Source organism: Lepidochelys olivacea (genome assembly GCF_965140295.1).
Source record: "Lepidochelys olivacea isolate rLepOli2 genome assembly, chromosome: 19".
In the NCBI taxonomy this organism is placed as follows: Eukaryota; Metazoa; Chordata; order Testudines; family Cheloniidae; genus Lepidochelys; species Lepidochelys olivacea.
Genome location: NC_140429.1, coordinates 12136130 through 12163583, shown reverse-complemented (window position 1 = coordinate 12163583; position 27454 = coordinate 12136130). Strand labels below are relative to the sequence as shown.

General features: G+C 45.6%; 1 protein-coding gene across 4 annotated transcripts; it reads left to right on the top strand.

The window, feature by feature from the left end:
- GMEB1 (glucocorticoid modulatory element binding protein 1) lies at positions 1–19897 on the top strand. Of its 4 annotated transcripts, none has more exons than XM_084609641.1 (10): positions 1–70; positions 3909–4073; positions 5754–5836; positions 6858–6982; positions 12582–12685; positions 13230–13387; positions 14815–14943; positions 16008–16145; positions 16731–16853; positions 17923–19897. In XM_084609641.1, exons 2-10 carry the CDS (start codon positions 3946–3948, stop codon positions 18624–18626), a joined length of 1692 nt encoding a protein of 563 aa, XP_084465767.1. In that variant the 5' UTR covers positions 1–70; positions 3909–3945; the 3' UTR covers positions 18627–19897. The 4 variants fall into 4 exon arrangements, with proteins under 4 accessions (XP_084465767.1, XP_084465764.1, XP_084465766.1 ...); XM_084609638.1 differs by having other exon boundaries at positions 5724–5836; XM_084609640.1 differs by lacking the exon at positions 1–70 and adding an exon at positions 374–1415 and having other exon boundaries at positions 5724–5836.
- The last annotated feature ends 7557 nt before the right edge of the window (positions 19898–27454 follow it).

Below are 27454 nucleotides of genomic sequence, written 5' to 3'. Positions count from 1 at the left end.
CGCGAGCGCGCCTGCTGCGCATGCTCATTCCTCCCCTCCCCCCAGCCCCTGACTCGGCCGTTCGGAGACGGTAAGGGACGGAGGGCGCCGCGCTACGGGAGCCGGGAGGGGCCAGGCCCGGACGCGGAGTGCGGGGGGGGTCCGGCCGCAGTGGGAGGGGGAGCCCCAGAGCGCGCCGCCGCCGTACGTGCCGCCGCCGGGAGAGGGACGTCGCGCCGCCGCGGGGGGGGAAGGGGGGCTGAGTGGCTGCGTCCGCTCGGCGCCCGCCCGCCTGCCTGGAGCGAGGGGCGGGAGGAGGGGAGGCCACACCCCTTCCCCAGGGGAGCCCCGCCCCTGGCCCCGCGGCGGGGGCGCTGGGGCCCCGACCATCCTTGGGGGGAGGCTTTGGGCCCTCCGACCCCCCCCCCGGGGTATCCTAGGTAAAGGGGGCCGGTGACCTCTGACCCTTTCTGACCTTTCGGGGGCTGCCCACCTCTGACCCTTTCTGACCTTTCGGGGCGGGGAGTGGAGCTGGTGGCCTCTGGCACGTGCCCTCCCCACTCGTTGTCCAAGGCCACAGGTGGCATCGGGGGGAGTTTGTGCTGCCTGAGCCGAGCCCTGCCCTGCTAGCCGGGGGGTGGGGGTGCAATCCTGAAAAAGCTCCTGCCCCCTTCTCCTCTTTCACTACACAAGGTGAAGAGGGGATCTGGGCTGGCCCTCCAATACCTTCTGCTCCTTCCCAGCCAGCGCGCCATAGGCCGACCCCTTCCCCCACCTGCGCGCGCACGCTGACTAGAGTCAGCGCAGCTCGGGCCCGTTGGGCACCTGACTCTGAAGGTGGCACCTCACTTCCTCCAGTCCCTGTGGGATGATGGGGACACAGGGCTGAAGGGAGGGTCTCACGCTCTCTGAGTTCCTGACGGCCAGTGGGTAAGGGGTTGTTAGGGTGGAGGCTCGCCCCATCTGATCTCAGTGTGAAGGTTTTTGGGGACAGCCAGGTGCCTGTTGTCTACTGGCCATGCAGGTGTGAAGGGGGCTGGGCATCCTCGGACCATCTGTGTGTTAGATTATTGAGGCCTTGCGGGAGGTGGGGGGGCTGGGCCTTTTGAATCCCTAGTGGTTACACCAGACTGGAGAGTGAAAGGTATGTGTATAGTGGGTGCATGTAGGGCTCTGTTCGGCCCAGACATGGGTGTTACCCTTATGACCCTGACTACAGATGGATGAGTGGTGTTTGGCTGGGTGGGCTGAGTCCTGTGTTGTCCTGTTGCTGAAAAGGTGACTGGTCTCGTGGTCTGGGACTCTGACTGGGGATAAAAAGTGTGAATATGTCCTCCCTACCCAGGACAGGTGAAGGATCTAGCACCATGTTATCTTAACAGCCAAAGGATGAAAATAATGTGGGGTCTCACCCTCCAAAGCCTGACTACCAAAAGGTGAATATTTTAGGGTTTGTGCACCTCCATATGGAGGGGTGAAGGATGAGACATTTCTAATCCTGTGACCTTGGCTGCAGTGGGATGTGTGAACACTTAATGAGGGAATGTTATGCTGAGTTTCATAAATCCAACCCTAGACGCCAGTAAACATTGGACCCAAGAATATACAGCCTCTGATGTGTAGTAAGTGAACTACAGAGAATTGTATTGTTCCCCTGGGACCAAATCTGCCTGTATGTCGGGCACACAAGTTGCGGGAGAATAAATATCAGGTATAGGACTCTGCCATTCCTAGGGCATTTACAGTGCTGAATGGGGACTGCAGTTGCAGTTCAATTGTATGTATGCCAGGTCCAGAAGCAACTGAACTCAGCCCTCTGAGGAGACTTCACTGCAGATTTGTCTTGCCTGAGCCCAAGTGATTCATCTTCCTGGTAACGTCTGACACTAGGTGCTTTGATATGCTATGAAGCTCCCAGAGTGCCCTCTTACAGAGACTGTAGATCGGATTCCCCCTAGACACAGACAAGACCCACCTAAGCCAAAGAAATATTGAAAACAAAGGAGAACTGATTTGATAGCTGGATCCTGCCATGTTCTCCTTGATCAATTCTCAGTCGTGCATCCCATGCAGCCACAACCTTACTGGGCCACTTGTCCATTGGCCACATCATGTTTCTATTCCTTGCTTCCTTCTGGGTCGCTTCTCTGCCATGTTTATAGCCATGTTCTGATTGGTCCCAAAACACACTGCAAATCTGAAACAGGATAACTAGTCTTTCTTTCTGAAGCAGGGATGTGTGCTTTTTTTTTTTATGTCGGCGCATAAGCAAATGCTTTCTTGGTAAGTTGTGCCTTACATTTGGTCCTAAACAGAGTCAGGCTTAGATTCAGCCTGATCTCATCTGGCAAGGAATGCCACAGCTGGAGGTCTGCCAATGAGAGAACACTGCCTCCAGCAACTCAATAATGTAAACCTGGGTCTCTCTGTGAAGAGGGACAATCAATATGTACACATACATGGAGGCTATTCCATATGGCAGGAGGTGCAGAGGAGAAGGCTCTCACATCAAGGATGGTGAGACTGGGGAAGAGCAGAGAGGAGGCCAGCTAGACAAGATGAGGTAGAGAAATAGACATGGTTTCTGAGACAGACTGGTGCAAATCTGTTGCGGATTTTAAATCCAAGGAGAACAATCTTGAACTGGAGCCTGAATTACTTCAAACAAATTACATAATGTGTTATCCTCTCTCCATGCTTTTTAGGCAAGGATAATAATAATAAAAAAAAGCAATTAACTCCTCCAGTAATAAAATTGCATGCATATTTTTCCATGTGAGCTCTAGAGAGTATTCGAGCAAAGCACAACAAATACTCAAGGTGCTTTCAGTAAAACACTCTGAAGATCTTTCAGAGTAACAGCCGTGTTAGTCTGATTATCGTACAGGAGAGTGGGTTTGTGGGGGGGTGGGAAGAAATCCTGGATTTGTGCTGGAAATGGCCCAACTCGATTATCATACACATTGTAAGGAGAGTGATCACTTTAGATAAGCTGTTACCAGCAGGAGAGTGGGGTGTGGGGAGAGAAAACCTTTTGTAGTGGTAAACACCCATTTTTTCATGGTTTGTATGTATAAGAACATCTTCTGTATTTTCCACAGTATGCATCCGATGAAGTGAGCTGTAGCTCACAAAAGCTTATGCTCAAATAAATGGGTTAGTCTCTAAGGTGCCACAAGTCCTCCTTTTCTTTCTGAAGATCTTTACTCCCATCCCTCCTCAACTCATCTTTGACACTAGGATCACAGTCTTACATTTATGCTTGCATGCAGTGGGGAAGGATCTCGCCTGTGCATTTTTCTGGTAATAAAAGATTATGGTATCAGGTTGCCCGCTAGGAATCTTGCAACTAAGGAAAGGAGGAAATTAGCCCCATCTTAGAAACCCGTCTCCCAGCGCGCTCATGTCTGCTGCCAAGACCAAGCATGTGGGTTAGTGCTGACCTGGCTGGCACTGATTTTGCAATGTTTGGTTCTTAAACTACACTGTACAGGTAATTCCACTCTGCATTCTGTCTGCTGTTAAAATGTTTGTGAATATGGTACTGTGGGGTTCCTTGTTTTTTGTGTCTCATTGATACCAGATCTAAATGGTCTCAACTGCCTGCTTTGCAAGCTGAGAGGTGTGCTCTCTGGCTTATACATGCCCATCGTCCGAAGCCCAATATCCCCTTCTCTTTCACGGCAGCTGTTGCACTTCAGTTTACTTCTGCAGCATGGAGTTTTATCAACAACTAGTGCTCCCCTTCACCTGCTCAGAGATTGAGAATCATTCTTCTGTAAGCGTCTCAGCTCCCACCAGTCCAATATCATTTTGTTAACTGTGGCAGGACTGCTGGCGACAGTTGCTCTTCCATTTTGACACCATAGAGCATTCTTGTTCTTCCCATGAGACCAGGGTAAATAGCTGGCTCTGCTTGTCCGCTACAGCACACTTGCCACCCAGCCCTTTGACTGCATGTGAGAGATGGCAAATGCCGAAGTGAGTGTCCCTGTGGGGGATGTGGTGGTTGTACCAAGTGAAGGAAATGAAGGGGAGAACCCGGAAGATACCAAAACCCAAGTGATATTACAGCTACAGCCAGTGCAGCAAGGGTGAGTGATCCATGTCACTTTGCATAGTCTAAAATATTGACACGCATGTGAGTGCACAGGTGTGGGAAGTGGGTATGTTTGCAATGTGGCTAATCTCATGTATGTGATCCAAGGCATGTCAATTTTCAGCATGCTCTTTAAGGGGTACTTCTGAAAGGGTTATACTTTGATTGATTCTGTTCTGCAAGCCTTAGAGGAAAAGAGAAATTATAACTGATTAAAATTTTAACTTCTAACAATGACCTAAAGTAGTTCACGTACATAATAAGGTAGTGACTTTAAGGTTTAACATCTTGGGAATTCCCAAGCTAGAAGCAAGCCCTGGGTGTCTCAGAGGGAAGCTGAGAATCCCTCCCCTTTGCAATGATTAGGAACATAGGAATTGCCACACTAGATCAGATTTGTGGTCAGATCTAGTCCAGTATCCTGTGTGACACTGGTAGTACCAAGTATTTCAGCAGAAGGTGCAAGAAATCTCCATAATGAACAATTACCGAATAACCTGTCCATAGGGGAAGCCTTTTCCTAAACCCAAGCAGAGATTGGATTTTCTCATTATCCATAACTAGGTGTCGATCCTTCTTTGAATCCTGCTAAGATCTCAGATTGAATGTCTTGTAGCCATAAATTCCACAGATTAATTATATGTTGTGTTTTAAAATAAAAAGTTATAATACTTCTGCTTCTAGCCCTATTGGGTCATGAGATGTTTGACCTTAAACTAGTCATTGTTTGAGGACTAAATACTGCTCCCTCTATCTTAGTTTGTTCTATTTGGGGCCACATACTGGGCCCGCCACTATGGTATCTGAGCTTTGGGCCAGTGTAATTATAGGACAGGGGAATTCCACGTTTCCTAGTAATTTGTTGGTTTTTTTTAATGGCTGCTCAGGGATATGAATGTTAAAACAACGCTTGGGGAGATAGATTAATGAGCTGCATGCAGGTGAGCCAGGCAACGGGGCATGATAAATGCAGGATCACATGGAAACTACCACCTATGTGATAATGTAATTATATCGACATACACAAACATCTGTGCCTGCTTTGGCATCCCCTACTGTGAAATATAATAAAGCCAAGGTGCTAAATGTTGGCAGCTACAATAGATGGTAGTGTATTATGGTACCCTACATTGGCAGTCTCTTCCTAGGGACAGATGACTTCCACCAGTTACGTGCCTTTTAATCAATAAATATATTGCAAAAAACATTTGTACAACATGAACTGGGATTTTACATGCATAAAAATCATAACATTAAAAGTACAGATTTATACAACAAGTAACTCTGTCCCTTTGCCTGTAGGCATGACAACTGAATCTTTCAGTCTGTGATCACAAGGAGGATATACAGTGATGCAAAATGCCACATGTATATCTGAGGTTGTAGGCAAAGGTGCAGTATAAACGTAAAGCAGAGAATTAACAGTCTTACTGGTGGAGCAGTGCAGGGGTGGGGAGCGTAGCATTGGTAACAGCTATGCATGTTTCAATCCCTGGTGATTATTACTCATTTTTTATACCTGAACCCCCCCACCCCAAAAAAGTTTGTAAAACAAGATTTTGTCCCTAAGGGACAAGTAAGCAAAAAATGAAATGAGGTTTTTAACCCTGTGCTATGAATCTTAATTTTTCCGTGATTTATATAGTTTGTTTATCGATGGACACTTTTACAACAGGATTTACGAAGAGGGCTCTGAGACCAGTGCCGCTGTGGTGGCTGTAGAAACACATACCATACACAAACTAGAAGAAGGGATTGGTAAGTTTCTCTTTGGTGTGGGCATAAACATGTCTCCTGCAGAATTACTTGCAGTTTGGTTTGCACCTTTAATACACTAGGGTTCTCTCACCACTGGGATCAGCAGTTGGGGATGTTGTTTTCCCCAGGAGGTAGAGTGCATTGTCTTGGGGTGTTCCCACCTGGATCATCAGTGCTATAGTTGCCATTAGGACTCTTGATACTGGGGGTGAAATCCTGGCTCCAGTGAAGTCAATGGCAAAACTTGCATTGGTTTCAGTGGAACCACGAATTTACCTTGAAGGTCTTCTCGGTACACAGAAGCTAGCTGCACAATGTTTGTGTGAATAGTGGATTCCAACAGGAACTGTCTGAGCGTCTATGCCAGTCCCTGTCAAACAGCTGGCTTCTTGCTTTGTATGGATTGATACAGGTTAAGGGTTTGGGTTAAATATAATGAGCTGAGCAGGCTGGCTCTGCATTGCTGCCTGCCAGCCCAAGGAGCAAGAGCCTAGGGGGAAAGTTCTCTCAGAACACACAGTGAATCTTGACTCTAGCATTCTGCCCCTTCGATGTGTGTGGATCTCCCATTGACGTCAGTAGAAGATCAGCACCTGCACGGAACAGGTTTTTGGAGCAGAGACCCACTGCTTAGATACTAGAGCAGAACATTGTCCTATGTCTTAAATTTAAACTGAGATTTCCCATGTGACAGGATGTGGTTCTACTTACAGACCCTTGGTGACCTTTCTTTGTGCTTGCATTGGATGCATTTTGCTAGCGTAGGTGATCAGATTCTGGTTCAGACAGATTCTGCTAACATCTACGTTTTTCTTTGGGTGGTTGCCATTTAGAAGGAAGTTACCTGCTGCAGGAGAATGGACCCTTTACCTGCATTGGCTTTATGAGGCTGGGAAGGATAAGAGGTGTATTGCTGAATTAGGAAGTGTTCTACTCATGAAACTGGACTGTCACACCTCTCCCTTTGGGGTTTGAGCTCCCAATAATGAAAATCTCATGTTATCCATACTTCTGCCTGCAGACCCCAGCACCATTGAAACCAACGATGAAATTGAGATTGCCTACCCCATCACCTGTGGGGAGAGCAAAGCCATCCTTCTCTGGAAGAAGTTTGTCTGTCCAGGAATTAACGTCAAGTGTGTCAAGGTAACTTGTTTGCCATAGAGTAGCCCGATTTCGTTGGCCAGATCCCCTCTCTGAAGTTGGGACTGTGGCAGGTCGTTTTCTTTCTTCCAGTGTATTTTCTCTCTCTCTCTCTCTCTCTCTCTCACTCTCAATTTCATCTGTCTCTCTACACTGGAGTTTGTTAAATTTGCGTTGGCAGCATGCAAGGCCCCAAACATGGGAGTTGGTTTTGTCTCTGTAAGAGGCAAGGCTACAAGCAGATTCTCAGGGTGGAGGGTTCTCAGCCCCCTTGTCTTTCTGGGTTGCTATTGATCCCTGTTTAAAGTCCTGCTTTTTCTTTCTTTTCTTCCATCACACTCCCTTGGAGCCACGTTGTGATGGTTTCTAGGGGTGCCCAGGACTGTGTGTGTGAGAGAGACTTGCTGGTGCTTAACTGGGCGTCCGCTCCCTGATACCAGGAGTCTGTTAGCCGCCCAAACAATCTCCTCAGGCCTCTGCCAGCCCTCACTTTGCCTTGCAGGTTAACAATAGGTGTATCTGAGCCGCTCTGAGACCATGCCCTGTAGTATCCAGCCCTTGTCTATGGATACTCACAGAAAATACCAGGTAAGCTGTCCCCAAAGGAAGAGGGCTCACACCAGTTTGATTCAGCTGCGGGTCAGCTCCAATATAACATCACAGCACTGAGATATATTTATAGAGACAATAGTCAATGTGTTTTCAAAGGCTGAGATTTAAGAGACAGTGAGTAAGGATAATGGAAACAGAAATAATTACATATAAAACAAAATAATAAAACACAGTCTGGGTCTATGCTTGTCAATGTAGACCTTTCCTATATAATCAAGTAGATTAACCCCCAAAGGGTCAGTCTTTTGCAGAGTTAGCTATCCTAAGACAAACCAGGATCCAAATATTCAAGAAGCCCTCTCTGCCAGGGGTTTTCCTTAGTGACTGGATAACAAAAAGTCTTTTTGCCTCTCCTTATATTTCCCAAAATTCATTGTTTTTGCCCCAGAATCAGGTTCCTTTCCTCGTGTGCTGGCTCCAAGTTGCCTTCACATCCTTATATTGACTCCATATGCAAAACATGCTTCCACTGTCTTGTCTTATGACGCTTAATCTACATATGGACCTAGGCAGACAGGCGAATATACACCCTTTTGTCTGGCAAAACCTGTTTGTCAACACTGCCTGGGACAAAGGCTCTAAAACATATTTTAGGTACATATACACAACTTCTATATATGATCAGTACATATATCTCACAGTGCTGATGAGGATCAGTATGTCATAAGCTTTTATTAGAGACCTCACATGACCCTTTTGGGATAAATACTCTGAAATTGTGTGTGTTAGGTATAGTAAGGTGGTCAGGTCTGATAGGCGTTGCTGTTACATAACAGTGGACCCTTTGCCACCTTGCATTGAAGGGTTCTTAGGGTCATTGGGGAATATTCCTGAAGTAGTGCAGGCCCCCCTCAAGCATTCCATTCGTGACATGCTGGCTGGGGAAAGGGAATCCTGCTGTCGGATCCCCCAGCTGGCAGTGCGATAAGCTGTTGAGGTTAATGCCAGTGTGTGCTTCTGTATGTTCAGACAAGTCATGCAGGCCAGAAACACTGAGTGCAGAGCTCTGGGGTTCCTGCAGCTGATGTGCACTTTGTGGCTTCAGTGTTTTACAGCTTGGCTTTTAGGAGGGCATATCTCAGTTATTGGTGGGAGGTAAAGTTGAGGGTATTTCCCAAGCAAAATGCTCATGCCACATGGATGGTGTAGTGTCATTTGACACACGGAGCTAATTCAGCCTAGTATAAATAAGATGTGTACATCACTTTAAACTTTAAAGTATTTAATTAAGGGAGTTAAAGGATTAGAAGTATGATTTAAGCGTGGCTAAAAGGGTAATTTTTAAAAAAGTTCCTTTTAAAGCACTCGTCACTTTATAACTAGGAGGATGATGGAATTAATGGAAGCAGATGAGAAGATGGGTTAAAAGCCAAACAAACGATTAAATCAGGTTTTATTTACACTGACCATTTTAGTGTTTCAATTTGCATGTTGAATAGATACCTTAATTTTAAAGAGAGGCCAGTCCCCTGATTCCAAACTCTGAATCTAGATCCAAGTTGGTTTGGATCTTTATTGTAGGTAGATCCAAATCTAAATGTTCTTGAACTTGGGGTGTAAACTTTTCCAAAGTTCCAGGTGTTTAGGTTTGTTGTTCTGATACAGGCCATTACAGAGAGAGACTTCTGCTACAAACTCAGATCTAAACCTATGTCTGCATCTGAAATTTGTTTATAGAGCTTTGGTTGTGGCTCATCTCTCAAATATATTGTTAGTTATTAACCCAACACTGCGTCATTGAATTAAATGGTATTACTTTCATTGACTTCAGTGGGAGTAAGGACAGGCCGTATTACAATACAGCATATGCCAAACCAAATGCTTTGTTGCATGCAACCCAGAAAAGTCAATGAGTTAGCCCCAGGTGTATGTCAGTGCACAATATGACCGACATCTGAGTTCTCTGATTTTGGTATGAAGGGTTATGTTGTTCAATCTAGCAGAGAAAGGTTTAACATGATCCAATGGCTGGAAGTTGAAGCTAGACAAATTCATAGTGGAAATAAGGTGTAAATGTTCAACAGGGAGGGTAATAAGCCATTGGAACAATTTACCAAAGGTTATGGTGGATTCTTCATCACTGTCAATTTTTTAAAATCAAGATTGGATGTTTTTCTAAAAGCTCTACTCTAGGAATTATTTTGGGGAAGTTGTATGGCCTGCATTAGACAGGAATTCAGACTAGATGATCACATTCATCCATTCTGGCCATGGAATCTGTGAACCTGTGAGTAAATGAGAGCAACTACCACTGACTTCAAAGGTAATTGCACCTGTTTATGGTAGGAATTTTGTTCATGGACTGTAAAGCTACCTTTAAGGCAGCACTGAAAAGTGCTAGGGAAAGTGCTTTCGGCTTGATCTGCTTGGACCACCTGCTGAAAAGTCATAGAACATCCCTGTAAATGTGCTGGATTGTGTTTTACATATTTGTATCAAATCACATGCATCAGGATGTAAAATGATCTCCTGGAAGGGGTTCAGGAAGGAACTGCTCTCAATAACCACCCACTGTTACCTTGCCGGTTAAGTATGGTTTTGGGAGGTTGCGGTCTCCTTCAACTGAAGGAGAACATAGAACATAAGAACGGCCAGACTGGGTCAGACCAAAGGTCCATCCAGCCCAGGATCCTGTCTGCCGACAGTGGCCAATGCCGGGTGCCCCAGAGGGAGAGAACTTAACAGGTAATGATCTAGTGATCTCTCTCCTGCCATCCATCTCCACCCTCTGACAAACAGAGGCTAGGGACACCATTCTTTACCCATCCTGGCTAATAGCCATTAATGGACTTAACCTCCATGAATTTATCCAGTTCTCTTTTAAACCCTGTTATAGTCCTAGCCTTCACAACCTCCTCAGGCAAGGAGTTCCACAGGTTGACTGTGCGCTGAGTGAAGAAGAACTTCCTTTTATTTGTTTTAAACCTGCCACCCATTAATATCATTTGGTGGCCCCTAGTTCTTATATTATGGGAACAAATAAATAACTTTTCCTTATTCACTTTCTCCACACCACTCATGATTTTATAGATCTCTATCATATCCCCCTTAGTCTCCTCTTTTCCAAGCTGAAAAGTCCTAGCCTCTTTAATTACTCATCATATGGGACCCGTTCCAAACCCCTAATCATTTTAGTTGCCCTTTTCTGAACCTTTTCTAATGCCAGTATATCTTTTTTGAGATGAGGGGACCACATCTGTATGCAGTATTCAAGATGTGGGCATACCATGGATTTATACAACAGCAATAAGATATTCTCCCTCTTATTCTCTATCCCTTTTTTAATGATTCCTAACATCCCGTTTGCTTTTTTGACTGCTGCTGCACACTGTGTGGATGTCTTCAGAGAACTATCCATGATGACTCCAAGATCTGTCTTCTGATTAGTTGTAGCTAAATTAGCCCCTGTCATACTGTGTGTATAATTGGGGTTATTTTTTCCAATGTGCATTACTTTCCATTTATCCACATTAAATTTAATTTGCCATTTTTTGCCCAATCACTTAGTTTTGTGAGATCTTCTTGAAGTTCTTCACAGTCTGCTCTGGTCTTAACTATCTTGAGCAGTTTAATATCGTCTGCAAACTTTGCCACCTCACTGTTTACCCCTTTCTCCAGATCATATATGAATAAGTTGAATAGGATTGGTCCTAGGACTGACCCTTGGGGAACACCACTAGTTACCCCTCTCCATTCTGAAAATTTACCATTTATTCCTACCCTTTGTTCCCTGTCTTTTAACCAGTTCTCAATCCATGAAAGGGTCTTCCCTCTTATCCGATGACAACTTAATTTATGTAAGAGCCTTTGGTGAGGGACCTTGTCAAAGGCTTTCTGGAAATCAAAGTATGCTATGTCCACTGGATCCCCCTTGTCCACATGTTTGTTGACCCCCTCAAAGAGCTCTTAATAGATTAGTAAGGCATGATCTCCCTTTACAGAAACCATGTTGACTTTTGAGCAACAATTCATGCTCTTCTATGTGTCTGACAATTTTATTCTTCACTATTGTTTCAACTAATTTGCCCAGTCCTGACGTTCGACTTACCAGTCTGTAATTGCCAGGATCACCTCTAGAGCCCTTCTTAAATATTGGTGTTACATTAGCTGTCTTCCAGTCATTGGGTACAGTAACTGATTTAAAGGACAGGTTACAAACCATAGTTAATAGTTCTGCAATTTCACATTTGAGTTCTTTCAGAGCTCTTGGGTGAATGCCATCTGGTCCCGGTGACTTGTTACTGTTAAGTTTCTCAATTAATTCCAAAACCTCCTCTAGTGATACTTCAATCTGTGACAATTCCTCAGATTTGTCACCTACAAAAGACGGCTCAGGTTTGGGAATCTCCCTAACGTCCTCAGCCATGAAGACTGAAGTAAAGAATTCATTTAGTTTCTCTGTGATGACTTTATCGTCTTTAAGTGCTCCTCTTGTATCTTGATCGTCAAGGGCCCCACTGGTTGTTTAGCAGGCTTCCTGCTTCTGATGTGCTTAAAAAACATTTTGTTTATTACTTTTTGAATTTTTGGCAAGCTGTTCTTCAGACTCCTTTTTGGCTTTTCTTATTACATTTTTACATTTAATTTGGCAATGTTTATGCTCCTTTCTATTTACCTCACTAGGATTTGACCTCCACTTTTAAAAGATGCTAGAGACAAGATATTGGGCTAGAAGAATAACAGCCGTGTTAGTCTGTATTCGCAAAAAGAAAAGGAGTACTTGTGGCACCTTAGAGACTAACCAATTTATTTGAACATAAGCTTTCGTGAGCTACAGCTCACGTGTAGCTCAACTGTAGCTCACGAAAGCTTATGCTCAAATAAATTGGTTAGTCTCTAAGGTGCCACAAGTACTCCTTTTCTTTTTGGGCTAGAAGAACTGACTAATGGTTTCTGGTTGTGGAGTGTCCTAATGTAAAGTAATGTTCCCTCCTGGTTTTGTTGATCTGTCTTTCTGCCTGGCTGAATTCTTTGTTGTTGTTTTTTTTAGTTTAATGACCAGTTGATCAGCCCTAAGCACTTTGTTCACTTGGCTGGCAAGTCTACCCTGAAGGACTGGAAGAGAGCCATTCGCCTTGGAGGAATCATGTTGAGGTAGGACTGTCCACCATTGTAGCCAGCTTCAGTACTTCCCCAGTGCAGCAACAGAATCTTTTGCAGACATTTCATCTGCCTCTGTGTCTTCAATACATGCCAGTTAAATCTCTTACCGAGAAAAAGTGGATGGAACAGCAGATCACTTTTAATATGGATGGCCAGCAGCCTGCAGGACCTTTATGGTGAAATCCTAGCCCCACTGAAGTCAATTGGAGTTTTGTCATTACTTCACTCGCATCAGGATTTCACTTTACATCCCAGAACTAATGTGGTGAACATATACAGTTAGGGTTGCATGGTATTTAATGGGGCATAAGGGTACTGTCACAGGGCCAGAACCATGTATACAAAGTTGGGGAATGGAGACATGAGGGCCACTGTTTTTCAATTAAGATCTTCTGGGGGACTCATGGAAGGGAGATGGGTTTCTTGTTCTTCTTCCTCCCCATGCAGTCATAGTTGTCCCTCTGACCTGTTGGTTTCTTCAGGCTGAGATCCAAGCTGAGTTCATTGCATAGTTCTCTCCCCATTCTGTGCACAGGAAGATGATGGACTCTGGGCAAATCGACTTCTACCAGCATGACAAGGTTTGCACCAACACCTGTCGAAGCACCAAATTTGATCTCCTGATCAGCAGTGCCAGAGCACCGGTGCCGGGGCAACAAACAAGTGTGGTGCAGACTCCCACATCAGCTGATGGTAGGGGACAGAAAGACAGCTAGAAATGCCATGTGTTACCCTGTAGCACTTCCCTCCTCCCTCCTGCTCACTGAGACTGTCCAGTTATCTCTGTTTGCTTTCTGTGTGCAATGTCCTAATGCAGTGCACCACCACCTCTCTCCTAGTGCAGTCCCACATCTCAGATTACTTTTTACTTGCACCCAAGTTGCTTCAAAAGATTCCTGGGAGGGGTGAAGCTTCCTGTTGAGTCTGCTGGGAGTGGGGATCAGTGGGATCTAGCAACAAACTGTACACTGTAAGGTTCAGGGTCGGGAGCAGCCGGCAATGCACTGGTGGTGGATGTAGACAGCTGTGGGACCCAGCGGAAAACTGCTGGTAACGGACCTCTTGGCAATCTCTGTTCTAAAGTGCTTGGGTGTGGAACACAAAACAGCACATGAAAAAACAGTTGAAAGAGACCCGCTTGCAGTGGTTTTCCTGATGCATGTCCTATTTGCAGGCCTATTAGAGGGTCATGTGAAAAGGAGTATACTGGATTTCTGGTGGCTCAGACATGTATTGGATGGGCCTTTTCACTCTGAAAAATAAACAAATGGAACATTTAAAACCCCAGCCAGCTGGGAGCTGGCTCCCACTTCTACCTCTGGCAGCATATGTCCACCTGTAGTCTTACTGGTTTGTCCTGTTTTCCACATGCTGTAGTTGGTAACCCTACACCTTGACTTTTGGTATCATTTAGCGACATGATGCATGGCTTCTGCATTGGTGCTGCCATTTCAGGCTGGTTCTCAGAATAAAAATGAAAAACAAGAGTCCTTCCAAGTTTAATGTTATTTAAAAAGTCAATGAATCAATTACTCTGGGTGAAGACTTTGAATGACGAATAGCATTTTAACTAAGAATGCTGAAATAAGGCTGATCAAATCTCATACTTCGGGGCATAAGCCAATCTTTTGCAGAGGTGAGGAAGGAGATTTCCTCCCCATTGTACATTATCATACCATTGGTTAGGTTACTTTCCTCTAAGTCTGAAGTGACAGCCAGTGTATGAGGTATGATGCCAGTCGTGATAGACCAGTGCTCTGATCAGATATGGAGAGTCCTATGTTCCCAATGTGACAAGGCAGGGAAATGACTGACCAATTTGCTCCTTAAGTTCCCTCCTTTATTCTGATCCCTTCTGCTACTTTTACACCAGGATGGGTCTCTGGTTAACTCTATGGACAGGGAGCAGCTTTCCATCCACAAACCCTAGTGCATTTCATAGATATGGTTCCACTGACAACAAACAAGATCGGCTTTTAGCTAGTTTGGTTTATAGATACAAATAGCCTGACAGAGAGTGAAAAACACTGGGGGAGTGGAAAGTAAAGCTGCTGATTGGAGCATGAAATTCCTGGTGCTGCTGAGAGAGCTGAAGCTTCCTCTTCTGGATCCTTTTGCAGGGAGCATCACCCAAATTGCATTGTCCGAGGAGAGCATGGAGGAGGGGATTGAATGGAACTCTGCTCTGACGGCTGCTGTCACCATGGCCACTGAGGAGGGCATCAAGAAGGACACAGAGGAGATTTCGGGTAAGTTCATACTGTCTGTTGGCTCTTCACCACTCGTCCAAATTTTCGGAGTGAATTTAAGGCTGATGAAAGGTTCTAGATTTACAGCCTGGGAGACTAACGTCCTCAGAACAGGTCTGACCTAGGCAGCAGTAGTGCAAGTTTCCCCTCTCCCCTGCAAACACACACGGTGCCCACTATTGTGAGTAAGGGGTGAGTTCAGTCTCTAAAGCCCATTCAGTCCTTGGCCTCTCTGCTGAGATGACCAAGCAGGTCAGTTAGTGCCTGTTATGACATGGTAACTCTTTATGAAATAGACACTGGCCTATCAGGAACTGGGCAGAGACCACCCACACATTTTCCAAAGGCCAGTGAACAACTTCAGAGCAAAAAGAAAAGGAGGACTTGTGGCACCTTAGAGACTAACCAATGTATTCAAGCATAAGCTTTCGTGAGCTACAGCTCACTTCATCGGATGCATCGGCTCACGAAAGCTTATGCTCAGATAAATTTGTTAGTCTCTAAGGTGCCACAAGTCCTCCTTGTCTTTTTGTGAATACAGACTAACACGGCTGCTACTCTGAAACTTCAGAGTAGTGCCACGTTCAGTCCCTATTTGGCTATGGCTGGATTCAAACTACTGACCTAGAGGCAAAGCCCTCCATAGCATATTACCAGTTCTCTGAGCCATCCACTTTCTCCCTGCGCTATTGTTACAGGTGCTTCACTGGCCCTCCTGATACCTGTCCAGAAGCTTAGGCAGAGTTCCCCAAGCCAGCAGGTGAAGACCATAGACACTGTATCTTGTGCAGACAGGCAGAGGTAGTGAAGTACTGTTCTAAAAGTCGTAAGCTGTATGAAAGTCCTCACTAGTGATGTTTACTTCCCAGATCCATTTTTTTTTGTTTGTTTTTTGTTTTTTGCATGTCATGTCCACCCTGATGGCCAGATTAGAAGCCGGCTTCCAAAGTTACTGCTGCATGACAGCGCGCTGCTCTTGGAACGGTTTTAATGTAGCCTTGCGGGAAAATGCCAAATGCTTGTACGTGTCGAATTCTTCTCCCTCCTGTCTCTTCCTGTGCCAGAGGACACGCTGATGTTCTGGAAAGGAATAGCCGACGTGGGGCTGATGGAAGAGGTCGTCTGCAACATCCAGAAAGAAATAGAAGAGGTGCTGAAAGGTGTCCAGCAGAGGCTCGGTCAATCTCCCTTCCAGATCACAGGTGGGTGGGAGGCCAGCCGCCTCTGTGTTCATATTAAAGGATTACTGAAAAAGTGGTTATGGCCAGAGACGGGAAGGGAAAACTGGCCCTTTCCTACTCACAAAATCCTCTCCTGGAGTCAAATTCTCTTTTTAGTTACACCCATGATTTTTTATTTATTGTTTTTAATTCACCTTTGGACAGATAGATGACAGTTTCAGAAAGTTGTATGTAATGGAAAAACTTGTGCAACCTTCGCTATTGCTGGAGAGCTAATGACACTGCCAGCATTACGGGCAGAAAAACTGTAGGGGGTGGTCTAACATATACAGATGATACTTTAATGTGAAGCGATTCAGAGCTGCTTGAGTGACAGGTCTTTCTTTTGATATGAACAGAGTTGTGCCATCATTGGATGTCCACGGGGTTGGGAATGCCCTCTTCAGCCAGCACTCCTGGAATTGCACTCTGGAAAAATGAAGAACTTTTAATAGAAAGCACTAGAGGATTTTAGGCATAATAAATAAATCTCATCTGCCTGGCTCCTTGACTGGAAGTTTAGGCTGTCTAATTTTAGGCACTCACCCATGTGGGGTTTTCTTGCAGATGCTGCAGTCCTGAATAATGTGGCCCACACTTTTGGCCTGATGGACACAGTCAAGAAAGTTTTGGACAACAGGAAAAGCCAAACAGAGCAGGGAGAAGAGCAGTTTCTTTATACTTTAGCAGGTATGGTCAATGCCTGGGAAATATTTGTTAATGAAACCTGGTGTCCCATCACAACTCTCTAGAGCTGATGTGACTCATGCACTTTCCTATTTGACTTTGAGTGCAAAGCAATATGTTACTCCCTTTATTTAAAACCTAAATTTGCCTTTTTTTCCATACACCAACATGCAACTAGTGTGTTATCCTGTGTCACTGCAAATTATTGACATATTACATCATGAAACACATGCACTTGAATCTCCATCCGTTCTAGGGATCAAGTAGGAATCCCCCAAAGTCCCTTGTGTACCAGTGAGCCATTGGCCAGGGGTGTTAGGGAGTGTGTAGTATAAGGTATGCCCACTGCTGAGGGAAGGATACTGGCCTTTCTGGACTTCTGGTCTGCTCTACAATGGCTGATGCTGCTTCTTATTTTCAGTTATATTCCCCAAAGATCCTTATCTGAGCTATGTTTGTGCTGGAGACCCATCTTCAGGAGTGGCCTTGGGACTCCCAGTCCCTGCGACAGCTCGTGAATGCCATCCATCCTGAGATGGCACCCAACCAAGCTCAGGAGATAGCTCTCACTGCCACGCTTTCTCCTAGCTGGAACAGGCATGTGCAGGAATGGCATCCATCTTCTCGGCAGTGAAAACAAGGCTGTGAGCAGATAAGTAGAGGTAGAAAACCACTCCAGAATTAGGAGACAAGGGGAATTCCAAGGACCTTGGTCCTTAATTCTCCATTGCATTGCACCTTGTGCAGCCATTTACACAAATGCAACGTGGGTGTAAAACGTGTAAAAAGCTACCTGATCAGAAAGGCAGTGTTCTGCCTCCACGCTGCACGGGTGTGAATGGTTGCTGAAGCTGCAGGGCCATTGTCAGTCTGGCCCCTGGTCTTGAACAAAGTTTTGTCTGAAGCGGATTGAGGAGAAACACCTTATTGGACATCTGAGATGCCCCACTGCAAAATAAATAATATGTGGGACCAGATGTTGCTGATTTTATGGAGCTCCTTTAAATATCTCCCTCTGTTTTCAGTGACTCAAGCTTTATCTGAATATGCTGTATTGTCATTCTTCTTGCAGACCTGGAACGCCAGCTGGAGGAGCAGAAGAAGCTCGCCAGGGATCAGAAGATGAAGTCTCAGACGATCCAGAACGTGGTGCTGATGCCAGTCAGTGCTCCGAAACCCCCTAAGAGACCTCGTCTGCAGCGCCCGGCCTCAGCCACAGTCTTGAGTCCCTCCACCCCTGTCCAGCAGCCTCAGTTCACAGTCATCTCACCCATTGCCATCGCACCTATGGGACAGCAATTCTCAGTGGGCAACATTCCAGTGGCAACCATCAGCCAGGGATCCAGCCCAGTGACTCTCCACACCTTGCCATCCTCACAGCTCTTCCGATATGCCACCGTGGTGTCTTCCTCCAAGTCCAGTTCATCTGACACTGTGACCCTTCATCCGTCCTCCAGCTTGGCCCTGCTGAGCTCAGCCGCTATGCAGGACAGCAGTGGCCTGGCTAATGTGGCCGCAGTGGTGAACCCTGTGGAACTGGTGGCCATGGAGTCTGGCCTGACGTCTACCATCCAAGCTGTTGAGGGCACCTCAGAAGACGGACAGACCATCATAGAGATAGACCCAGCACCAGATCCTGAAGCAGAGGCTGAGGAATCGGAGGGCAAAGCTGTGATTCTGGAAACTGAGCTGAGGACAGAGGAGAAAATGGTGGCAGATGTTGAGGACCATCAGCATCAGGTGCACAATGTAGAGATCGTTGTCTTGGAGGATTAGCAAGGAAGGCAAATCTCATTGGTGGGATGGGTTGTTGGGTTTTTTTTTTTTCTTGGTTAAACTTTTTCATTTTGACAGTCATCCTGTTCGTTGCCATGGATCTTTTTCATTTTTACAGTCCAAAAATGGAAGAAGCTGGAGAAACACGGAGAGGCCCAAGAAAAGGCTCCATCTCATGGAGTGATGGACAAAATCAACCGTTTCTGCAGGGAGGAAGGAGAAGTGATTCTGCAGACCAGAAGGGGAGAGCCCCTCTCCTTCCTGAGAGTGCTCAGTGATACAGCCCATATTCTCGTTTTTGCCCAGGCCTGATCATTGCTAGGACTGTTTTAGTTGAGAGAGACTCTCTGGCCAGTAACTGGAGCATTGATCTTACTGCTGGAAGGGGTTGATGGTTGCTTTGGGGGAAACAGGTACCTCATTTTTATTTTTTCCCAGGGAAGGGAATTCTGTCCAACTCCTCATTATCAACTATGCTGGTATTTTGCTTTTGGCAAGGAAGCAGCAACCCTGACTGAGTGTTCATTGTCCCCTTTCCCACACCCTGTGGTTTTTTTGTTTCTTCTGTTTTTTTGCTTTGCTCTCCCTTTCCCTTTCCAGATCTGCTGGCTGCTAAAGTGCTTAAGCTGCTTTTGGGTTCTGTCACCCAAATCCTGCTTCTTCCCTTCCTGGCCTTCTCCCTCCCAGGCCTTGTAAGTTTCTTTGCCGCAGGACACTGTTACAAGACACTGATCACTTAAGCCTGGTGCATAAAGGAGAAGAATCAACCCATTGGTAAAAACACAGCCCTCCCTTTAGCATAGCGCTGACCTCCTGGATGTATAAAGCGTGTGTTGTGCTGTTGCTTCCTGGGAGAGCTGGACTCCATGGGGCAGGAGCCCCATCTGTTTATGCCGCACGCTGGAAACTGTACTTGCTAGTTGCTACATGTTGGTGTGTGAGTTTTTTTTTCCCTTAATCTATTTGCAGGATTAGAACTGGCATATTATTTTAGCATTGTGACTGCCTCAGCATCCCCCTTCCCCCCACCACTTCGGGGGGGCTCTTTTTGTTTCTTTGTGGAGAGAGGAAGGGAAGGAGGGAATCTATTTTTAATTCAGCTGTTGAATTGTGGGGAACTGGGAGGGCTGGGGGAAATCTGCTTGGTTGAAATATATTAAGCAAAACAGTAACAACAGAAATAGACCCGGAGGGGGAGGGAAAGGAGGAGGTGTGTGGTTATTTTATTTTATTTTTTAATTTTTTTTTTGCATTAAAAGGAAAAATCTAAATGCATCTAGATTATTAATGGAAAGGACTACAGTGAATTTGTTGTTTGTATTTTAATAGCACCTCAATCCAGATTGGGGCCCTGTTTTGCAAGGCACTGCACCAGCACATAGGAAATAGTCCATGACGTGTAGCACTTACACTGTAAACAAAGGATGAGAGAAAGGAAATATTATTTATTAGAGACAGACATTAAAGGCCTGATTTTTCCACTCGACTGTAGCTTGTCACTGGGTAAAGGGGGCGTATCATGCTAGGTTGGTAGCATTTTACAACCCCCCTGTCTGACTATAGATAACATAAGGTGCAAGGCAGGAGAATTGGGCCCTTTGACTTGCCCCTTTTTGCACAGGTGGTCTTAGGCAGAGCTGGTAATTGAACCCAGATCTCTTGAGTCCCAGACCACAGCTTGAACCACCAGCTCATCTTGTCACCGTTTCAGGGTTAACCCTGCACTTCCCCCCCAGGTCTTCCTCGAGGGCACCCTCTTCCAGGTTTCTGGCTTCCCAGCTATTACCTCTCTCAGACAGAGACCCAGTCTCTCTTCCTCCATATCTGGGGGTTTAGGCTTGCAGTCTGTCTGCACTTCACTATGTTTTCCCCAGCAGGGCTGACCAGGGGCCAGCACCTGTGATTAAGCAGGGGGTTGGACTCGATGACCTCCTGAGGTCCCTTCCAACCCTGATATTCTATATTCTATGAATCTTTCCCCTGGGGCTACAACAGTGTGTACCAGTTAATAGCCAGCCGTCACAAAGCAAAATACATTTATTCTGAGGGAGAAAGCATTGCGGAGAAAACACACACAAAAACCCAAAAGTTCCTAACCACATGCTAAAATCTCACCAGAGGTCACCGATCCATTTTATTGGGCCCTACCAAGCCAAAGTCCTTCCAATCCTTCTGCAAGATGTGCTCCCCCCCCGCCCCCAGACAAAAGCTCCTGTCCATTTTCTGAATCAAAAAGAAGGTCCTGTTGTGCCAGTTTAAACTCAACTTTTTTATACCAAAAGCTCTTCCTTTGTTGGCTGCTGGAAAACCCACTTTTAACCAGTCCATACCAACTACCCCAGAGCATGGTTGCTCTCTGCAATTTTTTACAGTTGCAGCTACTAGCCTTAATCAGCCTCCCACCTCCACTGTTTTTAGTTCCTGGAGGAACTATGGGACCCCCTCACTCCCATCCATACAATTCCTGGCCCACAGTGGTACATCAAAGGCCCACAGGTAAGTATATAACAGACAACCCAAAGAGAGGGCTAGATGTTGCGGGTACCCTGGAAAATTACAATAGGATCCTAGGAGCAATAAGAGGGAAATCAGGGGTGGAATCTGCTCAATATCTTAGCTGTCTATGCAAAAATGCAAGAAGTATGGGGAAGAACTGGAAGTTTTAGTACATATGCTAAATTGTGACTTAATTGGCACTACAGAACTTGGTGGGATAAGTCTCATGACTGGAAGATTGGTATAGAGCGATAGAGCTTGTTCAGGAAGCACAGGCAATGAAAAAGGAAGAATATATGCATTTGTTCTGATGTGGGAAGCAGACCAATTTAAAATCTCTAGGTAAAGATAAAAGAGACGAAAAAATATAGGGATGATGACCTGGTAGGGGTCTACTACAGACTATCAAATCAGGAAGACAGGGAAGTGGATGAGGAATTTCTAGAACAAATAACAGAAATATCCAAAACACAAGACCTGGTGGTAATGGGGGACTTTAACTACCCAGACATCCATTGGAAAAAAATAATACCACAACACACACAATTTCCAATAAGTTATTGGAATGTATTCGGGACAACTTTTTGTTTCCGAAAATGGAGGAAGTCACCAGGGAGACAGCCATTTTAAACTCAATTCTGACCAAAAAGGAAGGAATTGGTAGTGAATCTGAAGGTGGAAGGTAATTTGGGTGAAAGTGATCATGAAATGACAGATTTCATGATTCTAAGGAAAGGAAGGAGTGAGAGCTACGGAATAAGAGCCAGAAACTTAAAAAAAAAACCCAGACGTTAACAAACTAAGAGAACTGGTATGTAAGGTCCCAGAGGAAGAAAATCTAAGGGAAAAAGGAGTTCAGGAGAGTTGGCAGTTTCTCAAGGAGACAATATTAAAGGTACAACTGCAAATTACTCTGATGTGAAGAAAATATAGGAAGAATAGTAAGAGGCCTGAAAATCAAAAAGGAATCCTAGAACAAGGGGAAACACGGATGAATTGCTAAGGAGGTGTACAAAAGAACAGTACAAGCATGTAGGGACAAAATCAGAAAGGCTAAGGCATAAAGTGAGTTAACTTGGAAGGGACATAAAAAGAGGTTCTTTAAATACATTACGAACAAGAGAAAGACAAGGTCCCATACTTAGTGAGGAAGGACAGCTAATAACTTATGACATCAAGAAGGCTGAGGCATTTAATGTCTATTTTGCTTCAGTCTTGTCTGAAAAGTTTAATGGTGACCAGATACTCAACACAATATTAACAACAAGAGTGAAGGAATGCAAGCCAACATAGGGAAAGAACAGGTTAAAAATATTTAGAAAAGTTAAATGTATTCAAGTAAGCAGGTCCTGATGAAATTAATTCTAGGGTGCTTCAGCTAGTTCCTGAAGTACATCTTGGAACCATTAGCTATTATCTTTGAGAACTCATGGAGGACAGATGAGGTCCCAGAGGACTGGAGAAGGGCAAACATAGAACCTATCATTAAAAAAGGGAAACTAAGAGGACCTGGGGAATTGTAAGCCAGTCAGCCTAAGTTCAATACCTGGACAGATACTGGAACAAACTATTAATCAATTTGTAAGAACCTAGGGGATAATAGAGTTATAAGGAATAGCCAGCATGGATTTGTCAAGAATAAATCATTCCAAACCAGCCTAATTTCCCTCTTTGACAGGGTTACTGGCCTTTTGGATAGAGGAGAAACAGTAGATGTGACATATCATGATTTCCCATTCTCATAAGCAAACTACGAAAATGTGGTCTAGAAGAAATTCCTATAGCATGGGTGCAAAAGTGGTTGAAAGATGATAAAGTTATCAACAGTTTTCTGTCAAACTGGGAGGGCGTATCTAGTGTGGGACCTGCAGGGGTCAGTCCTGGATATAGTGCTGTTCAATATTTCATTAATGATTTGGGTAATGGAATGGAGAGCATGCTTATAAAATTTGCAGATGACTCCAAGCTGGGAGGGGCTGAAAGCATTTTGGAGGCCATGATTAGAATTCAAAGTGACCTTGGCAAATTGGAGAGTTGGTCTGAATTCAACAGCATGAAATTCAATAAAGACAAGTGCGAAGTACTACACTTAAAAAGGAAAAATTAAATGCACCACTACAAAATGGGGACTAACTGGGTAGGTGATCGTACTGCTGAAAAAGACACGGGGTTATAATGGATCACAAATTGAATGTGAGTCAACAACATGATGCAGCTGCAAGAAAAGGCTAATATTCTGGGGTGTATTAACAGGAGTGTTGTATGTAAGGCATGGGAGATAAAAGTCTAGCTTTACTCGCCACTGGTGAGGCTTCAGCTGGAGAACCGTGTTCTGTTCTGAGCATCACACTTTAGGAAGGTTGTGGGCAAATTGGACAGAGTCCAGGGGAGAGCAACAGAAAGTGATAAAAGGTTTAGAAATCCTGCCCTATGAGGAAATGTTTTAAAAAAACAACATGTTTAGTCTGGAGAAAAGAAGAATGAGGGGGGACCTGATAGTCTTCAGCTATATTAAGGGCTGCTATAAAGAGGACGGTGATCAGTTGTTCACTGTGTTTACTGAAGGCAGGACAAGAAGCAATGGGCTTAATCTGCAGCAAGGGAGGTTTAGGATAGATATTAGAAAAACTTTCTAACTGTAATGGTAGTTAAGCTCTGGAACAGGCTTCCAGGGGCGTTTGTGGAATCTCCTTCACTGAAGGTTTTTAAGAACATATTGGACAAACACCTGTCAGGGATGGTCTAGAGAGAAGGTGGGTGAGGTAATAGCTTCGATTGGACCAACTTTTGTTGGTGAGAAAAACAAAATTTTGATCTTACACAGAGCTCTCCTTCAGGGATGGCTTTGCTTTATTTGGTCCTGCCTCAGTGCAGAGGCTGGATTGACTTCTGGAGGTCCCTTCCACCCCTACATTTCTATGATTCTATAAACCATTCCTAAATTTAATACAATATAGGCCCCAAATATACTGCATGCTGTTGCACTATCTTGTCACATTTCCTTTCTCTTACATGCTGCTTTTTTCCCCTTCTATAGACCCTTTCATATCCAGGAGTCTTACCTGGATTTCCCCTTCTCCTCTAGGAATGTGCAGGCAGGCCACCATTGGCCTTGAGAGGTGGACTTAGGTCCTTTTCCCAGAATTCTCTGCCTCCATGGGAGAACAGCTGAATGCAGATCGCTGCTCACACCAGGGACCTTTCTGACTTTCAGATCGTTCAGAAAAACCCTTTTTTTAAAAACACATTTATACATTGGATCTTAAACTTGCAGACACTTCCCTTCCCCCCACCCAGGGCTAGGGGATGGAAACATGGTAACTAAGGTGACATCCAGGCTTTTGGAAGGTGGCCAGTGAGGAGAGGCCAGGCTGGGCCATGCTGTGCTCCACTCCTGAAGCCCCACCCGGGAAGACCAGCATCTGCTCTGCTAGGTTAAGGAGCAGGGCCCAGGCAAGCTTTGCTCCCTTCTCAATGAAGTTTGAAGCCTCCTCAAGATCCATTGAAATGGGGGCCACTATGTGTCTAGCTTCCTTTGCCCAGTCAGTTCTTGGGATAGTTCTGGATCAGCATGACAGGCAGACTGCAGGTTTGTTATAAAAGTCTGTGTCTGACCTGCCCTATGCTCTTGGGATGCTCACTTAAGAGCTATTCTGAGCCTAGGGTCTCTGGATTTGTTTCTCTACAGGGAATTAACTGCTCTTCCTCAACTCTGCATCACACAAGGGAAAACCACAGAACAATGCTCCCCCGAGACCTTTCTGGCTACTCTCAGTTTCTCTTCTGTAAACCAGGCCTATCAGTTTGCCAGCCTAAAGCCTCGTCTTTACCAGTTCTACCTGCAGTGGAGGATAGGGCCAGCTGCATTACCGCTGCACTCAATGGCAAAAGCTTCCAGTGACTTTAGTGGGAGCTCGACCAAGTGAGTGGTAAGCAGAGTGAGTTGAGGCATGAGAGAGGGATTTGGAACCACCCAGCACCATTGTGGGCTAGAATGCCCCCCATTCGAATGGGAAGTAGGAAGGGCAGGAGGGTTTAGCAGGGCAGCTGGACCCAGATCTGATCATTCGTATAGAAAAGTGGGTCGGACTAGAGACTGGCAGGCAGTGGGGTGGAGGGGCAGCCAGTGATCACTAGCAAAGGCCTGGTACAGGTACTGCCATGAAACACTGAAATTGGACAAACTCAGCCTGACCACGAGGTGGGTTTAACACTGCAGCCTGGGTCAGGGTCCTGCTGTGGTGGAGATCCAGCCTGTTCATGTCCCTGGGTTCACCTTTAATACTGAAAAGTCTGCATGTTAGTGAAGTTAGCGCATGGCCTCATGTTTGATTATTGCAACTGTGCCGTGCCCCCTCCACCTTTCCCTTTCCGTGATTGTTTAACATAGGGAACTCTGGAAGGTCGGAGTGATGGTTCCGAATGGAATGCTACTGCAGTGGAATAGCTGGCAAATCTTCAGCTCCTTCCAGCACCCTCACAGGTTACAGGGCAGACTGCTGCAGATGGGGAAGAGTAGGTGGCAACTGGCGATGCCAAGTCCTTGGGCTAGTAAAGTTGGACGGCTTCCCCAACAGGTTTGGCAGCTGCTGCTGGAGTGCATCTCTGCCTGTTTTTCATTCTCTGCAGAGGCACTTCAACCGCCACAAGGCCTGTGCTCTCTTGTGGGAAGTAAACACAAGCAACCACGCTAAGTGCTTGTAGCACAGTGCTGCTGGAATTGGCATCCCAGCTACGGGGGGGCACCAATACATGCTCCTCTAGGATCTTGGTTGAGTTTTGGTTCGCAGGTAAGTGGCAGGAGAAACTCCTCAGATCACCAGCAGGCTACAGCCCAACCCTGGGTGGAGAAACCTTCAAAGCATAGATCAAGAACCCCAAACTCCAAGGCATAGACGTTTTTGAAGGTTAATGGGAACTTGGCAGATCAATGAGAGACGAGCACAGACTAAAAAGCCTGAGATTCATTGAGAGAATTATAAGATATTTAGTAGTGAAGTTTGGTAACACCTGTTACTAGTTGAATAAATGGAAAACTTCCAACTCAACACAGATGCTTCCTGGCTCTCTCCCCTGCAATCCATACTCCCTGCACCTCCAAACCGCTAGGGCTCTTCCAGGGGGTGAGAAATCTGGCTGACTCATCATGTTTAGGGTTTGAGGTGGGAGGAATACAATCTGGACCTTTAGGAAGCCCTTATTTACCATCTTCCTCCAACCCACTCCTCCCCACACACCATATGCTGGCCTCATGTCAGCGCAATTATGTTCTGCAGAAGAGACTCAACTGAAGATCCCTTCAGCTTTATTACAACCTGATTGCAAGAGGTGCCAGATACCTACAACTCCCATCAAAATCAACATTGCAATGCTGTGACATTGCAAACAGCCATGTTTTCTCCCTTGGGAAATGCTTGTAGTCTCCACAGTGGAAGCTCATTTGTAATACTCAATTTTATTAACAATACCTATACATTAAACATTAAGGGCCAGATCTTGCAAACACATAAGCCTCCATCCAGCAGACCCCGGAGTGAACCTCTGCAGGTGTGCAGAGCCCCATTGCCTTCAGGGTTGCAGGATTATTCCCATCTGCACGGGTTGGACTGCAGGATTGGGGCTTACATTATTTCATTTAAAAGTGACAATAGTTTTGCATTAAACAGTATTGTTTTTATTAAAATTGTAATTCCACTCAAATGTCATGATTTTACTTTTATTGGACCAGCATCTCTGATACTCTGAGTACATTTCCCAGACCTGAAGAAGAGCTCTGTAGGGTTCAAAAGCTCGTCTCTCTCACCAACAGAAGTTGATCCAATAAAGGATATTACCACACCCACCTTGTCTCTCTACTATCCTGGGACTGACATGGCTACACCAAAGCTGCATACAATTATTTTCCTTAAAAGTTTAAATTGTTTTTCATTTAAAGATACTCTGTCCCTTTAACAGATCCCAGCCACGGACTACTCCTAAGTGAATGCCCCTTTTCACCTGCACTACCTAAATATTCCGGCAGGTGGCGCTGTCAACACCCCTCGGTCCTCCAGCGGCCCGCCATGCACCGCGCTTCCTCTCTCGCCATTGTGCCTCGGAGTGGAGCGCGCGCTGCCCCTCGTGACGCCCGGACGGTGTCAGCTCGAGGCAGGCGGCCCCGGCCATAGACGCTGGCGGAAGGGGCGAGGAGCTGGCTAGAGCGTCGCTCGAGCAGGCAGCCGCAGAGCCGCGGGCGGGCGAGTCAGAGTCCGCCAGGAAGCTGAGCCGCGCGGTTCCTGCGCCCCGCTCCCCGGACAAAGCCGCCGCCGAGACCCGCCCGCCGCCGCCCCCGC

What these genes read in the sequence shown, in the direction of transcription:
- GMEB1 (XM_084609638.1), top strand. Translation starts at nt 3,946, where the DNA reads ATGGCAAATGCCGAAGTGAGTGTCCCTGTGGGGGATGTGGTGGTTGTA. An exon ending in CTACAGCCAGTGCAGCAAGG is followed by an intron (nt 4,074 to 5,723) that starts GTGAGTGATCCA and finishes TGATTTATATAG; the next exon opens with TTTGTTTATCGATGGACACT. An exon ending in GGACACAGAGGAGATTTCGG is followed by an intron (nt 14,944 to 16,007) that starts GTAAGTTCATAC and finishes TTCCTGTGCCAG; the next exon opens with AGGACACGCTGATGTTCTGG.